Source organism: Labeo rohita, chromosome 19 (assembly GCF_022985175.1).
Source record: "Labeo rohita strain BAU-BD-2019 chromosome 19, IGBB_LRoh.1.0, whole genome shotgun sequence".
Lineage (NCBI taxonomy): Eukaryota > Metazoa > Chordata > Actinopteri > Cypriniformes > Cyprinidae > Labeo > Labeo rohita.
The window spans coordinates 28,615,775-28,634,956 of record NC_066887.1 but is presented as its reverse complement, the minus strand read 5'-3'; the positions used below and the strand labels follow the sequence as shown (position 1 = coordinate 28,634,956).

At 33.6% G+C, this 19,182-nt stretch overlaps 1 protein-coding gene across 2 annotated transcripts in view; it reads right to left on the bottom strand.

Moving 5' to 3' along the window:
* Window positions 1-19,182, bottom strand: part of trappc9 (trafficking protein particle complex subunit 9) — a 275,482-nt gene that overhangs the window by 84,504 nt on the left and 171,796 nt on the right. For both annotated transcript variants that reach the window (XM_051136711.1, XM_051136712.1), the window contains 2 exons: window positions 10,576-10,728; window positions 4,975-5,066 (listed from right to left, as the gene is read on the bottom strand). In XM_051136711.1, the coding sequence (XP_050992668.1) occupies window positions 4,975-5,066; window positions 10,576-10,728 (245 nt within the window). The remainder of the gene's footprint in view (window positions 1-4,974; window positions 5,067-10,575; window positions 10,729-19,182) is intronic.

Here is a 19,182-nt window from a genome sequence, read left to right as displayed (position 1 = left end):
CCCCTTGGTGCAAATGAACAAAATCATCAGAATCCTGTCCGGTTCCCATGGTAACGCAGAATGCCGCAGAGTACCTGTCTTTATCTACAGCAAATAGATTCAAGTACGGAAACGAAAAAAAACACCAGATTACGGCTTTAACACGCTAATCGACACTTACGCTGTGCTGATGAGTTTCCAAAAGTATCCCACACTAAATGCATCAAGCTTTTACGAAGCATTAAACATCCTGAAGCACGCTGATTAAAGTGTTTCAGGTTTTTTTTTTGGGGGGCTCTTTTCAAATAATACATGCTCTTACTTTACAATGCAATCAAACACTCTTGATTTAACAAATAATTAGGATGATCTCTCCATCCATCCATCTAAAAATAAGCTTGAGGTCTTGTTCCTCATTGCTTTCTGCCTCTATCTAGCTCTAAAGACAAAAATAACCAAAAATAAAATAAAAATGATTAAAATAATATTTAACGAATAAATATATGTATTTTAAAATAATTCTAATAAAAATAACAGAATATAATAATAAATAAAATATTTAATATATTTAGTAAAAATATAATTTTATGTTTTTAAATATAATGATGACGTGTTTTCATTTATCTGTCAGGAACAATACACTCTCATCTCTGTGATTTTACAGCTGTGATGACTGTGATTATCAGAACTATGATTTATGAAGGCAGTTATAGCAAGACTGTCTGATCCGAGTTCAGAGGGTTCGAGAGTTAAATAAATGAAAGAATTAGAGAACCATAGCCACACGAACCATCGCCAAGTTCTAGAAATAGCAGGCTTTGAAAGTTTGACAAAGTTTGTGTCTTTACTTTTTAATAATCTACCATCTAAAACGCAATGACCCGGTGAAGGTCTCCTCGGAATATACTTCAAATTAAGACAAGCGACGTGTCAGCCTTCAGAGCACATTCATTTAGTTGGAACAGCACTGTTGAGTTCTTAACCGCAGAAGAACGACCAGTTCTTCGCAGAAGCTCTTCGCAGATCTCAATGTATATGACAGTGGATCTGGATCGGAAGACAAGCAGGTGCAGAAAGAGCTGTCAGCCGTTCTGAAGCTCTGATGGGGTTTTAATCAAGAGTCCTGCAGTTTTCACATCTCTGATAAATGCATAAGAGAGAGAGACTTCTGATAGGTCCATTAAAGCATTAAAGAGCGCTGACCGCATTTAATAGCTAAATAAATGCCGCTGATGATGGGAAAGAATTTTAATGGCTCTTCTGCTGCACTTGTGTGTTTGAAAGTCTCTGATATTACTGTATGTGTGTGTGTGCAGGGTTCAGAAATAACACTTAATAAAAACCCAATGCATGTAAAAACTGGCTTTAACCTTTATATAAACTGCAACATAATGCATGGTTTAAGTTGTGTTTAGTACCAAGTTTTGCTTAACAAAATGAAAAAAAAAATGTTATGGGTGGCCATTTAGAATATGATGCTGTGTGTCACAACAATCCAGTTCAAATAATAAATAAATAAAAAATAGGAGTGAGAGATCAATTTGAATAAGACGTTGAAAAAATAAAATAAAATAAAATAAGGTAAAATAAAGTAAAGTAAAGTAAAATAAAATAAAATAAACAAATTATTATTAAACAAATTAATATACACAGTGGGAAAATTGTTTTGGGGCAAATAAATAAATAAATAACATAAAAATACAACTAAAATAAATAAATAAATAAAAAGAGAGAACGACAGCAATTTGACCAATCTGAGTGAAAAGTTGAAAAAATAAAATATAAAAGAAAAGAAAAGAAAAGAAAAAAGAAAAAAGAAAAACTGTGAAAAAATCGTTTTTGGGCAATAAAAAATAAATAAATAAAAATGCAAATAAATAAATAAAGAGAGCAATACCAAGAGATACCAATTTGACCAATTTGAGTGAAAAGTTGAATAAAAAATATATATATATATATATATATATATATATTTTTTTTTTTTGCCCCAAAACCATTTCTCCACTGCATACTGCATATATTTTATTGTCTTTTATTTTATTTATTTACAAATTATAATATATAAAGTACGCAGTGAAGAAATAGTTTTGGGGCAAAAAAATAAATAAAAAAATAAATACATAAATACATATATATAACAAAAAAAATGTAAAAGAGAGTGAATATGAGTGAAAAGCTAAATAAAAAAGTTTTGGGGCAAAAAAATAATAACAATAAAAATACAACTAAAAAAATTAAAAAGAGAGAGAAACCAATTTGAACAACTTGAGTGAAAAATAAAATAAAATAAAATAAATAAATAAAATAAAATATATGCAGTATGCAGTGGAGAAATGTTTTTTGGACAAACAACAACAAAATAAAACAAAACAAAATATCAAAAAGATACCAATTTGACCAATTTGAGTGAAAAGTAAATAAAAAATAAAATAAAATAAAAGTTCAATGAAAGAAAGAAAGGAGGAACTCTAGAAATTAAATAATAATAAATAAAATAAACATAAAACATAAAGGAAAAAAAAAAATATATATATATATATACATATATACATATATATATATAGTTTTAGTATTTTGTTTGTCTGCTTTTGCTATAATGAACAAAACCTGATGATCACACTCTTCAGCACTATTTGAAAATGATACAAATAGCATCAACATCCTAAAACTTTCTATTAATTTTCAGATAGATTTTGAATCAGAGACCATAGATTTTGAGTCCAGTCCAATTCGGACTCAGACTGTAAATACAGCGCTAAATACTGGCCAAGACATTTTTTATTGCTGATAAATTCTGTCAATTTATCCACTATTGGCAGGTGAAACAAAACATTAAATCACACCAACACACCGGGCCTGCCGTAATGACAGATAAATAAGACCCTAGTGCTCTGACAGCCACTTGAGCGCAAACGTAACGCTGATAAAGGCCGACAGAGATGATGACCGTGTGATATGGAACATGTTTCATGTCACGGTCTGGTCATCTCAGATGAGTCCTCCAACATTTATGAGCTCATAAATATGCATTAGTGTTACGCAGGTCTGCGGGCTTGAATAAACATGATGGTGTGATGTGCTGTGAATGGCTGCTGACCCCTAGACAACGAGGAGGAAGTGAAGAGGCACGACTGCAGATCCAGAAGCAGAGAGGGTGGTTACAGATAAATATAGACACAAGTTTGAGCTTTGATCTCTGAGTCCCATCGAGAGACAGACAGAAGAAGAGCGGGTTACATCACACGTACTGTCACAGAGGAAACTACAGATGATCCAGGCCAAGACACGCCACTCAGACTCTCAGACAACTCCCATGATTCTTTGCAGACAATCCACACAGTGCTCACATACACTTTCACATTCTATCTCAATTTTAACACTAAAGAAAGTACTGGAAACACCGGCTCTGCATCTAGAACCAGTATTGGAGATTTTACATTTTTAGAAAATAAGGTTTTTAAAACAGCTCAAACTGTTTTAAGATAAAAACTTATAATAAACTAACTTGTCCACATTAATAGCACAGAACATAGCAAGTTTGCACTGTACTTGCCAAAAACCATGTACTTTTTTTGTTCATGGATATATTTTACTTTATTTTATTTTATTTTATTCAATTTTTCACTCAAATTGGTCCAATTGGTATCCGTCTCTTTTTATTTATTTCAGGTATTTTTTAATGTTTTTTTTTTTTTTGCCCCAAAACAAGTTCTCCACTGCGTACTGTATATATTATAATTTTATTTTATTTATTTGTTTATTTATTTTTAAATTGGAAATATCTTGGCATCTCTTTATTTTACTTTTTTGTTGTTGCATTTATTTATTTATTTATTGCTTAAAACAATTTCTTCACTGTGTACTATATTTTATTATATTATTATTACTATTATGATTATTATTATTATTAATTCAACTTTTCACTCAAATAAATTATATGTGAGTGCAACTGGTATATACTGATATTTGCATCTCTCTCTTCTTATTTATTTTTTACTTTTTTATTGCATGTTTTTTTTGCCCCAAAACCACTGTGCACTGTATATATTATAATTTGCTTATTTTATTTTATTAAACTTGTCACTCAAATTGATTAAATTGGTATTTATTTATCTATCTGCCGCAAAACAATTTCTCCACTGCATACAGTTTATTTTATTTTATTTTACTGTTTTTCTTTTCTTACATGTGTTAACTGTCGGACATGAATTTTATCTGTTATATATTTAAACAAGTTGTGACCATTACATGAAATCATCTTATGATGACATAAAAACTGCATTATATTACACTAAAACATCTTATCAAAAGTAGTTTTTTGGTGGAAAAGTGGAAAGGGGTCCATTCACATATATGGCAATTTTATAAATAAATAAAATAAAATTAAATAATAAAAGAAAAATACAACATTAAATAAATAAGTAAAATACAATGAATAAAAAAAATACAAGACAACACAATAGAACAAAATAAAACAGAATAAAAAATAAAATAAAATAATAAAATACAACACAACACAACTAAATAAAACAAAACAGAATAAAATAAAGTAGAATACAAATTTGAAAAAAATGAAATAAAAAATTAATGAATAAATAAATAAATGAATAAAATACATTAAAATGTCACTCATTTCAACTATTCTATGTAATTTAGAACTGATTTTAGAGAATAGGCTTTTTTGAGAAACAACAACAAAAAAGATCTAATAAAAACAGAAAGAATGACTGCACCCTCAAAACACATCCATCTGGTGCATACCTACATTGACCAACAATTATAAAACAGCACAAAGAATGCAAGAACCTTGTCTGACGCAAACGGCCTCCAACACACACGGTGAGGGACATTTCTCCTCGATTACAAATGCAAATAAGAAACATGAACAGAGACCAGTCCTACATCCACCGCTGGAGACAAATAACCTCTGAATGTGAATATATTTGAATATCTGTATTCATGAAGACAGGGACGGAGAGAGAAGAGTGTTCTTACCCCACTGTAGAGGAGCCAGCTGCAGATGTTCTAGTATGAGCTGGTTGAGGACGCCCTCCACACTGGCCTCACCGTGACGCTGAAGGGACGAGTGCACATTTGGTCAAGGAAAACATGGCTTATCATCCACAACTGCTATACTAGTGCATCCTTAATGATGCTGAAAACTGATGCACATTTGATCAAAACGTCATATGATTCTCATCCCTACTGACCTTCATTATATTTTTCCTAGAAGCGTTCATAACAATAATGCCACTCTATGTTTTCTGCGTTAAATTAGCCAAGCAGTGTGCATGGAGACGATGAGAGTATAGACAGAGGTGAAATATTTGCATGCAGCGACAGTAATAATAGCGACGAGTACAAAAGCTCATTACGTAACAGCAGTGATGCTATCAGAAGCCTCTAATGACTGCGAGCTGTGTAATGATGCTGAGCGCTGCGCTGAGTCTGAGAGATGGCCTTCTTCTCAACTGAACCACGTAAGTGTACGCGGGGATCTAAAAAGGAGGAAGAGATTCATACAGCCAGATATAGACAATAATAATAATAAATACTATTCATTTGACTTTAAAGGAATAGTTAACCCACAAAAATGAAAGTTGAGGTCAAAAGTTGACATACACCTTGCAGAATCTGCAAAATGTTAATTATTTTACCAAAATAAGAGGGATCATACAGAATGCATGTTATGTATTTTTATTTAGTACTGACCTGAATAAGATATTTCACATAAAAAACACTTACATAGTTGAAGGTTCTACAAATTCTTTGGAATTTCAGCATTTTTGTGTATTTGAACCCTTTCCAACAACGACTGTATGATTTTGAGATCCAATTTTGACATTAAGGACAACTGAGGGACTCTATATGCAACTATTAGAGAAGGTTCAAATGCTCACTGACGCTCCAGAAGGAAAAAATATGCATTAAGAGCCGTGGGGTGAAAACTTTTTGAATTTGAAGATCAGGGTAAATGTAACTTATTTTGTCTTCTGGGAAACATATAAGTATCTTCCGAAAGGCAGTACTAAATGAAAAAAAATATGATATTTAGGCAAAATAAGAAAAATGTACACATATTCATTCTGTTCAAAAGTTTTCACCCCCCTGGCTCTTAATGCATTGTTTTTCCTTCTGGAGCATCAGTGAGTGTTTGAACCTTTTGTACTAGTTGCATATGAGTCCCTCAGTTGTCCTCAGTGTGAAAAGATGGATCTCAAAATCATACAGTTATTGTTGGAAAGGGTTCAAATACACAAAAATGCTGAAAATCCAAAGAATTTGTAAGACCTGAAGAATTTTTCTGAAGAACAGCAGGCAGTTTAACTGTTCAGGACAACTTTTTTGTTTTGTTTTGTTTAGTGATAGTTGTTCGACTGTATGATTTTGACTGTATGATTTTGAGATCCAATTTTGACATTGAGGACAACTGAGGGACTCATATGCAACTATAAGAGAAGGTTTAAATGCTCACTGATGCTCCAGAAGGAAACTCGATGCATTAAGAGCCGTGGGGTGAAAACTTTTTGAATTTGAAGAAGATCAGGGTAAATGTAACTTATTTTGTCTTCTGGGAAACATGTAAGTATCTTCTATAGCTTCTGAAGGGCAGTACTAAATGAAAAAAATACGATATTTAGGCAAAATAAGAAAAATGTACATATCTTCGTTCTGTTCAAAAGTTTTCACCCCCTGGCTCTTAATGCATTGTGTTTCCTTCTGGAGCATCAGTGAGTGTTTGAACCTTCTGTAATAGTTGCATATGAGTCGCTCAGTTGTCCTCAGTGTGAAAAGATGGATCTTTGGGGTTCAAATACACAAAAATGCTGAAAAACCAATAAGTTTGTGGGACCTGAAGGATTTTTCTGATGAGCAGCAGGCAGTTTAACTGTTCAGGACATACAAAGGACTCATGAACAACTATCACTAAAAAAACAAAAAAACAAAACAACAACAACAACAACAACAACAACAAAAAAAACTGTGGGTCATTTAGGTAACAACACAGTATTAAGAATCAAGTGCATGTAAACTTATTATTTTCTCTTGTGGACTATATGTAAACGCCTTTTATGTGAAATATCTTATTCAGGTCAGTACTAAATAAAAAATAACATGCATTTTGTATGATCTCCTTATTCTGGTAAAATAATTAACATTTTGCAGATTCTGCAAGGTGTATGTGAACTTTTGACCTCAACTGTATATGAGTTTGTTTCTTCATAGGAACATATTTGGACAAATTTAGCACTACATCACTTGCACTTCAATGGATCCTCCGCAGTAAATGGGTACCGTCAGAATGAGAGTCCAAACAGCATAAAAACATAACAATAAAAGTGATTCACATGACTCCAGTCCATCAATTAGCATCTTGTGAAGTGAAAAACTGCCATGTTTGTAAGAAACTAATTCATCATTAAGATGTTGTTAACTTCAAAAATGTGCTTCTGGGTTGCTTCAGTAATCCATAATAATGCATCCTCCAGTGGAAAAAGTCACCTTGTCTGAATCAGGAGAGAAATATGCACAGTTTACAAGCCAAAACAGTCTAAAAACATTTCTAAACAAATGTGTTGGTGGATTGTGATTTGAGAGGACAACAAGGCATGGACTTTTTCACTTGAGGATGCGTTACTATAGATTATGGACTGTTTATTTGGCCAGAAGCGACGGTTTACAGTTAAAATGCCTTAATGATGGATTTGTTTAGTACAAACACGCAGCTTTTCACTTCACAAGATGTTAATTGATGGGCTGGAGTGGTGTGGATTACTTGTGGATTATTGTGATGTCTTAATCAGCTGTTTGGACTCTCATTCTGACGGCACCCATTCACTGCAGAGGATCTGTTAGTGAGCAAGTGATGCAATGCTAAATGTCTCCAAATCTGTTCAGATGAAGAAACAAACTCATCTACATCTTGGATGGCCTGAGGGAGACAAATAAAAGTAGAGCCCTTGCTATATATATATATATATATATATATATATATATATATATATATAGCATTGAACAAATTAATTTCGGTTCAAAATATTGGTTAGCGCTCTGCTTGATCTGTAATAATCGGTATCAGCATAGGCCCTGAAAAACACAAATTGGCTGACTCCTAAATAAAAAGATTCACATGACACACTATTATGTGATCTCCAATTTCAGTAATTACTGTCAAAATGTCAGACTATGAAGAGACATCTTTCGTTATAATATTTCCAGTGTGGTCACACGCAGATATATTCGTGTGTTTATGGTCGGTTGACTGACATGATGGCATCTCTGACCCGCGGGCTCAGGATGAACTTGGACACATCCTCCCACAGGGGCTTTGAACACAACCCTCATCTGTTACTCGTCCCATCTTTCTCTTCATATCACTGTGATTTTACCCGTTCAATCACGCCCATGTTTCCACACTTCCAATCAGTCATGCTGATGCCACGCACATCGCCGCTCTGGACCGTATCTCTCAATTATTTATTATTTTAGGTGTTTATTATTTTGTAAGTGTCATTGAGCCTCCGCAGTGGCAAGCGACTCGTGAAGAGAACAAGAGCTTGTAATCATGGGGGCGTTTAAACGCTATTAAAATGAGGGACGTTCAGACCTTGTGTCAGGGTGTCAGTCTTCTAAAATAAACAGGAGATGATAAACACCACTGGATGATGCGTAAGAATCCTGAGCTTCTGATTGGCTGCAGTGATTTTGGCAGGATAGGATAGAAGATGTGATTGGTGAGTAACTGTGTCACTCCATTTGGAGAATGTAAAAATACACTAACACAACAGCCATTTTCATAGATACATCAGAGATTTCTAAAGATATTAACATAAAGCTAATTATAGAGACGACAGGTTAAGCCAAACCCTAAAAGTAAACTACATGGACGAAAAAAATATTACTTATATAATTTTTTTTCCAGTTGAGGACGTCTCTATATGTCCTCAGACAGTTAAGTACATGTACTGTACACACACAAGCGCCATAAGTTTGAACCATATGTCAGTGCATCAGGCTTAGTGTAAACATGTCTCCTCCAGTATGTCCAGCTGTTAGAAACAGATGCTGTCTGACGGTCATCCTCACAGCTGGGACACACGTAACATCCATAACACATTACATCACCTGAGTCACTCGGCATACTCCAAAGCCAAAGCTCCAACAACGTAAAAAAACAACAAAAAACTACCAGGAGAGCTCATCTGAAAACATCTGATAAAATAAAACATAATAAAATAAAATAACCTTTACTTTTTAAATAACCATCCTATAGTCTAATATCCTATAGGCTAATAAACTAAATAACACTATTTATTTATTTATTTTTACTATTAATACTGTATTCCTAATTATGTAAATATCTGTATACAATAGCACCTGTTCTATTTACATAATTACATAAAAATATATCAGATTGTGCTTCCACCAAGATAGGCTGTTCTAGTGGTTTTCTAGATAATAATAATAATAATAAAATAATCTATACTTTTTAAATAACTATCCCACAGTTAGGCTGATGAATTATATTACTTACAGTATATAGCCAAATAAATGTTTGTTTATTTATTTACTTATTTATTTTACTACTAATACTTTATGTAACTATGTAAATACCTGTACAGCTTATCATATTTTGCTTCCACCACGACAGGCTGTTCTAGAGGCTTTCTAGGCAAAACAATAAAATAAAATAATAAATAAAATAACATAAAATAAAACAAAAAAAATCTTTACTTTTTTAATATCCATCCAACAGTTAGGTTAATGAATTATATTACAGCATATAGCCAAATAACTGTTATTTATTTATTTATTTGTTTGTTTGTTTGTTTGTTTGTTTTATTTTATTTTACTATTAAAACTGTAATTTAAATAAATTATGTAAATACCTGTATAGTTAATCATATTTTGCTTCCACCATGATAGGCTGTTTTAGAGGTTTTCTAGGTAAAATAAAATAAAATAAAATAAAATAAAAATAAAAATAATCTTCACTTTTTAAATAACCATCCCACAGTTAGGCTAATGAATTATATTACTTACAGTATATAGCCAAATAACTGTTTATTTATTTATTTATTTTACTCTTAATACTGTATGCAAAATAAAATAAAATATAAAAAAATAACTAAAATAAAAAAAAATAAATAAAAAATAAAATCAGCATAATAATTAATGAAATATATACTGTATAACCAACTAATGGTTTATTACTATTTGTACTTTATGTTTAATACTGTATACATCTGTATAATTTATCATATTGTTGATGACAGAATTTTAAAGCTGCTTTGGAAAAAGATGTACTGTAAAAAGCACTAATATAAAAAAATATCTAAATATTATATATCATGTATATAACACTGTCATAATTTTTGTATAAAAGCAATATGCCCATACTGTATAAGACTGTATAAGTTGTTTTTTTTTAGGGATTTTATTATGATTAAGGTATCGCCTTAATAATTTTACCCCCTTTAAAAAGCATTGCTTTTTAGTAAGATGAGTTACTCAAAAAGTACTCAGATGCGCTCAGCTTTGGCTCACTTGTTATAGACAGTGTTATCAGAACAGCTGGCTTGAGTAAAGGATATGATGGTCCAGTGGATGTCCAGTGTGCTGTTGATGAGTCCTCCCTGGACCTGCTGTCTCTTCTCTTCCTGCTGCCGAACTGTAGCCAGTCGCAGTGCATCATGGTCCATCACGGGCATGCTGTCAAAATCAAACTTATCCACCTGAATGGCCATCCTGCACAAACACAGAAGCACACAAAGGTCAAGTGAAGTGCTGTCATTCAAATGCACAGCAAAAATACATTTGTTTCACAGAGAATGACATGCTCAGAAATAAATCCTTCAAACGTCAGTCAGGTTTCGTTTGTATACACAATGTTTAGAAACTGACAACAAAAATCCATCATCATAAAAGGCTTGTCAGAAATGGTACACAAAAATGGCAAGGACACATGCACAAGCTCACAAAACCACTTCAGGCTCATAGAAACGCCAATAAAATATCCTTGACATTTCCATGTTTTCCGTTATCAGCGAGCAGAGAGAAAAACAAAGCGAGAGAGACAGAAAGAGTGATAGAGGGATGGATTAATGAAGGAGATAAGACCCTCTGGGGGGCTGTTGGGAGACGCTCTCAGGCCTGGAGTCGGATCACAGCATCTCTGGAGAAGAAAAAAATCCACTGCAAATCTATTGATTACAGACAGAAAATACGCTGCGACGCGTGACCTCACAAAAGAACATCAGTCGTTTGTGGCACAGAAATGATCTTTTTTGAAGAATACGTGAGAGGTGCTTACATGCGAAAAACTCAATGGCATTCTAGGAAGTTCCACAGGGTTACTATAGTATTGCTAAGCGGCTGATAAAGGGTTCTGGGTGGTTTCTAGGTAGTTAATTACTCAAAAGAAGCCACTCAAAAATGTCTATAGCTACATTAAATAAACAAACAAACATTTTAATAAAGCCACATTTTTGTGCCATGTGTTTAGGAGAATGAATGAATAAATCCTCAATGAATCAATGAAATCACTATATTTTTTTTTTTTTTTATAAAAGTATATTAATTTCATTAAAGCAGTATTTTCATGGCATGTGTTCAGAAGAAATAAAATACATCACAACTTAGATTGAATAAAATAAAATAAAATAAAATAAAATAAAATACCCCAAAAATTTAGGACAGATAAAATATATTAAATACATATAAGGATAAAATAAAATAAAATAAAATAATTATTACAATTTAGTTAGGGATTGATGAATATACTGTAGATGAAATAAAATAAATACATAAAAATATAGAAGGATAGCTATAAAATAAATACATATAAGGTTAGAAGGTTGGATAAAATAAAAAATAAATAGATAGAAGAATAGATCAAATACAAAAATAAAAAATAAAAAAAATAAAAACAGAAGGACAGATAAAATAGCTAAAATAGCTCAAATAAAATAAAATAATTACAATTTAGTTATGAATAGATGGATATACCGTAGGTAAAATAAAGTAAATACATAAAAATATAAAATAAATAAACAAAAGGATAGACAGAAGGATAGATGAAATAAAATACAAATATATATATATATATATATATATATATATATATATAAACAGAAGGACAGATAAACTAATTACAATTTAGTTATGGATGGATGGATATACTGTACATGAAATAAAATAAATACATAAAAGTATAGAATATAGAAGGATAGATATAAAATAAATGCATATAAGGATAGAAGGATGGATAAAATAAAATAAAAAATAAACACATAAAATAGAAAATAAATGCATAGAAGGATAGACAGAAGGAAAGATTAAATAAACTAAACTAAACTAAACTAAAAAAAAATTAAATAATTACAATTTAGTTTGAATTAATGGATGGAGGGATAGATAAAGGATGGATAAAATAAAAAAAATGAATAAAATAAAATAAAATAAAATTATTACAATTAGTTTGGATGGATGGATGGATGGATGGACTAGCAGACAGGCAGATAGATAGACATATATATTTATTTTCAAATTATTGAGGCAAGTCATGTGACTTGTAAAAGTCCAACACTAATAGTGAAACTTGGCTGAGCAAACGCTAATGAAGAGATCTGACTGCACACACATCCTCCAGTTCTTCCTTCCTTCATTCATTCATTCATCCAGTCCACAGAAGACAACAGGCTGAGATCCCTGCAGACACTGATACATAATTCATCACACACACATTAAGGAAAACACAAACAGCCCGCGGCCGCTCGCGCTCTGTTTCCACAGCCTGTGGCGTACTGGCCGCCGTGCAGGACGGAATAATTATTTCTCCCCTTTCTTCTTTCATGCGTCTGGCGCTCTGAGGCTGCAGTGGATTAAGACGCTCAGATAGCAGCAGATGAAACACAGCGTCAGTGAAGCTCAATCTGACTGGATCTCTCAATCGACTCCACTACTCCGTCTGTAAACACTCCTGCTTGCTTGCTTTCTTTCGTTTACTTGTTTATATGTTTGTTTTGTCACTGACATTATTTTGTTCATCTTTATCGTTCTTTAGGTTTATTTTAGTTGTCTGTTCTTTTGTACTGTTTCATGTTCTTTTTATTATTTCATTCTGCTAATGTTTTATTCATTCTCTGGTTTGTTTTTATTCCGTCATTCCTATCCTCCAATTCAGTTTCGTTTAATTTGTTTGTTCTCCTGTTTGCTTTGCCATTTATTTCAGTTTATTCTTTCATTCTACCATTTGACAGTTTGTTTGCTATCTGTTACTTCTTTTGTTGTTCTTTATTTCATTTTTCTTTTAGTTTCAGTGCTTAGATTCTTCTAAATTTATTTCAAACTGCATTTTTTCTCTATCCTTCCATTCTGCAGCCCTTTACTTTGTTCTTTCTTCCTTCTTTTTCATCTATCTGTCCTTCTTTTTAATCTTCCTACCTTCCCTTTGTTCAACCTTCCTTGCTTCTTTTTTATTCTACCTGTTTTTCATTCTACCTTCCATTCATCTTCTTGTTCTTTTCTTCTATCCTTTCATAATTCCAACTTCCTTCCTTTTTCTGCTCCACCTTGCTTCCTTTTCCTTTCCACATCCTTCCTTACTTTTCCTTCTTCCTACTTTTTGTTTGTTCTTCCTTTTTTAACCTCTCTTATTCCCTTCTATTCTTCCTTATTTTTTGGTCTTCCTTTTGTTTTTCCTTTCTTCCTACCTTCCATATTGTTCTTCCTTCCTTCCTTCTTTATTTCTGTTCTACCTTTCTTAATTCCCATTTCTGTCTTTTTCATGTTTTCATTCTTTTTCACTTTTTCTTCCAGCCTTCTTTGTTCTTCATTCCTTTTTTGTTCCTCCCTGCTCCTTCCATTCTTCCTTCCGTCATTTCTTTTTGTTCGACCTTCCTTCCATCCTTCTTTACGGTCTTTCTTCCTCGCTTCCTCATGTTCTTCCTTCTTTTATTCCTCTTTCTGTTCTACCTTCCTTCCACCTTTCTTCATTTCACTTTCTGTTCTACGTTGCATCCTTCCTCTTTCCCATCTTCCTTCCGCTCCTCCTCCTTTCCATTCTTCCTTCTGTACCTCCTCTGTTATCTCACATTCCTTTCAGTTCTTTATTCCATCCTCTTTCATTCTTTTCCTTTTTCCACCTTCCATCATTCCTCATTTGTTCTTAATTCCTTTATTCCTCTTTCTTTTTTCTTCTTTCTATTTTTCCTTTTTTCCTTCCTTCCATTTGGTTCTTCATTCCTTCCCTTTTTCATTCTACCCATCATGCTTTCTTTCATTCATTCATTCATTCATTCATTCATTCTTTCTTTCTTTCTTTCCTTCCTTCCTTCCTTCCTTCATTCATTCTGGTTCTTCATTCCTTCCTTTTTCCTTCTACCTTTCCTCCCTTCCTTTTGGTTCTTCGTTCCTTCCTTTTTCACTTCCTTCCTTCTGGTTCTTCATTCCTTCCTTTTTTCCTTCTAGTATTCCTTCCTTCTTTCTTTCTACCCATCAAGCTTTCTTTCTTTCTTCCTTCCTTCTGTTTTTTTTATTCCTTCCTTTTTTCCTTCCTTCCTTTTGGTTCTTCATTCCTTCCTTTTTTCCTTCTAGTTTTCCTTTCTTCTTTCTACCCATCATGCTTTCTTTTTTTCTTTCTTTCTTTCTCCCTTCCTTCCGGTTCTTCATTTCTTCCTTTTTTTCCTTCTACCTTTCCTTCCTCCCTTTTGGTTCTTCGTTCCTTCCTTTTTTCACTTCCTTCCTTCTGGTTCTGCATTTCTTCCTTTTTTCCTTCCTTCTTTCTGGTTCTTCATTCCTTCCTTTTTTCCTTCTAGCTTTCCTTCCTTCATTCTACCCATCATGCTTGCTTGCTTGCTTTCTTTCTCCCTTCCTTCCGGTTCTTCATTCCTTCCTTTCCTTCTTGCTATTTGGTTCCTTGTTCCTTACTTTTTTTCACTTCCTTCCTCTTTTCCTTCCTTTCTTCTGGTTCTTCATTCCTTCCTTTTTTCCTTCTTTCCTTTATTCCTTCTAGCTTTTCTTCCTCCATTCTACCATCGTTCTTTCTTTCTTTCTTCCTTCCTTCCCTCCTTCTGGTTCTTCCTTCCTTCCTTTTTTCCTTCTACCTTTCCTTGCTTCCTTTTGGTTCTTAATTTCTTCCTTTTTTCATTCGACCTTTCCTTCCTTCCTTTCTTCCTTCCTTCCTTCCTTCCTTCCTTCCTTCTGGTTCTTCATCGCTTCCTTTTTTCATTCTAGCTTTCCTTCTTTCCTACCTTTTTGTTCTTCACTCCTTCCTTTTTTCATTCTACCCTTCCTTCCTTCCAGTTGAAGAAGAAGGAAGAGAAAGAAAGAAAAACAGAAAGAAAGAACAAGGGAGTATCATGGGTATAATAAAAAAAAGGAAGGAATGAAGAATTTGTTCTTCTTTTGGTTCTTCATTCCTTCCATCCTTTATTTGCTGTTCATCCTTCCAAGCTTTCTCATTTGTTCTTCCTTCCATCGCTCCCTATTTGTTCTTCCTTTCTTCATTTCTCTTTCTGTTCTACTTACCTTCCGTCCTTTCCTATCTCCTCCTTCCTTCTGTTCTTCCTCTATTATCTTCTTACATTTCTTTTAGTTCTTCATTCCTTTCATTTTTTATTTTACCATCATTGTTCATTCTTCCTTCATTCCTTCCTTTTTTCTTTCCATTCTACTTGTTCTTTTTTCTTTACTTTTTCCTTCCTTCCTTCTTTTTCTACCTTCTTTCCTTTTTACATACCTTCTACCTTCCTTTTAGTTATTTTTTTCCTTTCTTGTCTCTTCCCTCCTCTCTTTTTAATGCAGTCAGTCATGATGTTTAGTCACCTGATGTTTATGAGATGAGAGGTTAATGTCAGTGAAGAGGCTGCAGGTGTCTTGAGCTTGACACTGACGGAAAGTAAATGTGATCTGATTCGCGTGTAAACTGATCCTGTAAAACAACACGCAGGTAAAAGCAGACGCGGAGACTTGATGGACTGATAAATACAACGTATGAGACATAAATGCGATCTGGAATCTCATAAGAGAACTCACACAAACTCCAAACAAAGATGCCTCACTGCTAAACTGCGAGTAGCACTCTGAAACTCACAGAAATGAGAAGAGAGGGAAAAATCCATCTCTACAGAGAAGCCCAGAGTAATGAACCCAACCGCAGAGAGATTCGAGATGTGAGGCTCATCTCACAACAGACAAGAAAGATCCCCTTATAGACACTCCACTGAGAAAACTCAATTCAGCAGTTACTATTTTAACAATAAACCAAACTTAAAGATGCTTCTTCTCAGAGAAAGCTTTATCATAAAAACCGCCTGACAGTTAACAGCTAATGTTTCAGTTAGCATACAGAGCACACTGTCAGCAGGCCAATTAAAACACTGACACTAAAACTATTAAACTTGAAAGAATAAATAAAAAAAAAAAATCAGAAATGAGTCAATCAAACCAATTAGTGAAGCAGCCAACCAGTGTGACTCATGCCTAAAGCTAATGTCCCACAGAAATGTTTTTCAAAATTATATTTTGCATTAAGAAAATTAAGCTTTTTATTCTTCCAAAAATAAGATTGTCTTTTTGTTAATTGGGGTGTAATATGACCTGAACGTTTTTAACCTAATACACCATTATGATGGTTTCTGTACAACATTTGTCCACCTTTCTCATCATCATTCTCAGCAAAGAATAATGTGCAATTTTAATGCAGTAATTTCTCACCCTTGATGTACAAAATATGCAAAGGTAAAACCTCAAACACAACACAAAGAAACACACGCACATCTCTGTTCTTCATCATTAGCTGTCAGTATCAATGCATCTGGACTCTGGAAGGAGGGTGTTATCATTCTAAGCATGAGCACTACAAAGGAAAAAACAAAAATTAGAGAGAGCGAGAGAGAGAGAAGACAAAGAAAGACTGAAACAGACCTCTAAAGATTGAAGGACAAAAATCACACACACACATACATAAACATACATTTTACACATGAGCCATTTATACGCATATGCAGTAGCTGCATTTAAAAAAAAACAGTTTGCATGATTACAGCAGTAGATCCATTTCAGTTTATCATTTGTTAATAAATATATTGAATATATATTTTATTCATTATATATATTCAGGAAGAGAAAGATACAGATACAGCATTTATGCGATCAAAGCATTTTGCTGCAGTGTCACTGGCTGCCTGTTCAGAGCGAGAGAGCGAGCGAGCGAGAGGGTTATATTTAGCTCACGTGTGTGTGTTCACTCCCGTGACTCCAGCAGCAGAAACACTGAGCTATTTATAGACTGCCTCCCCGTAACCCGCGGTTACCGGCTCACACAGCAGCATCACTGCACCACGGCAACGCCGCATCACCCCACCCAGCATCAGAGCAGAATCTCGACATCACATTAACTCACTGTGTCATTCAATTGAAATTATAATTTTTATACATTCAAAACGACACAATCCCTCAGATGAGCTTGCAGAAAAGATGACAGGTTATTAAATCCTGCCGTCTGCAAGAGACCAATCTCACAAATTCTAAATTTTGTACTGTATGTGCACATTTTCATTCATTTTAAAGAAGTTCATTTCCAGAACAAAAATTTACAGATAATTTACTCACCTCTTTGTCAGCCAAGATGTCCATGTCTTTCTTTCTGCAGTCGTAAAGACATTATGTTTTTTGAGGAAAACATTTCAGGATTTCTCTCCATATTGTGGACTTCTATGGTGCCCCTAAGTTTGAACTTCCAAAACGCAGTTCAAATGCAGCTTCAAAGGGCTCTAAACAATCCCAGCCGAATAAGCAGGGTCTTATCTACACTCTTAAAAATAAAGGTGCTTCGCGATGCCATAGAAGAACGCTTTTTGTCTAAATGGTTCCATGAAGAACTGCATTTTGGAAGTTCAAACTCAATTTCTTTACGACTGAAGAAAGGAAGACATGAACATCTTGGATGACAATGGGGTGAGTACATTATCTGTAAATTTCTCTTCTTGAAGTGAACTTCTCCTTTAATAGTGATGTGCTAATAAGCATAAAATTATTTAGTTTTCATTATGATAATATAAATCTTTTATTTTCTTTTAAAAATTGCATTTAATTCAATATTATCAAAAAATATTCTATTTAATTTTAAATTAATCAAAGAACTTTAATTAAATTAAATTGAACTGAATTTTTATGTAATAGTATATCCAAACTCTCATTTTTTTTGTATGAAGTTTTGTCTGCCATCATGAATTGTGTGCATACAAGTGCATGCAATGCTGCCTTAACAATGGGCTAAACAAGGTTTCTTAGTAGGCAGCATAACTGCAATCACTTTGTTGTCCACTGGAGTTATTTTTCATGATGCCTTTGAATATTGCTTATATAGGCATTTTAGGTTTTGAAACAGAGCAGTAGAAAGATTCGGTTGCAACTTGACTCTGGGAAAGGGAAAATAACAGTATGCACACACACACACACACACACACACACACACAGTAAAAAGGGAAAAGTGGCCCTTCATCATGGAGGAAGCACTTAGAGGCTTGTTGCTACAGCAACAGGCTTTTGTTTAAATTATGTGGGTAATGAAGAAGTTGAGCGGACTATGTCACACCAACACGCACACACATACACACACACGTACGTACTTCACAACAGAAGTGGAGAGAGTGCAAAAAGCCCAAAATGCACAATGTGTCACAAATTCAGTGCCCTTAATGGTGTGTGTTTCAAAAGGTGTGAATCAGTGACTGTCAGTTTAAACAAGCTTCCACACACAAATCAAACACATGCATACAAGTATGATGTCATCGCAAACACACTCACTGTGACTGTCATGAAGCCTGCTGGTTTTCTAACACAATCATTTTGTGTTACCAGAACTCCACAGTTATTTATTTATTTATTTTTTGGTGAAAGAAATACATTTATGAAGAAGAAAGCCAAAATATTAAATGCCATGGATGAATATTTTGTAGAAGGGGTCAAAATGATTATTTTCACCTGAGATTTGGGCTAAATAATTGACTTTAGAAAAGTGGCAGCATCATTATGTTATTTTTACACAGAGATTGGTAGGTTTATTAGTAAAATCTGTTGACTTTAGCAATCCTTGTTGCATTGTATGCCAATAGGTAATAATTCTGGAATGTGAAAAGTACTTCTCATATTTTTTCCCCAAAATTTGCATGGCTGCAAAGAATTAAAGATGTCTTA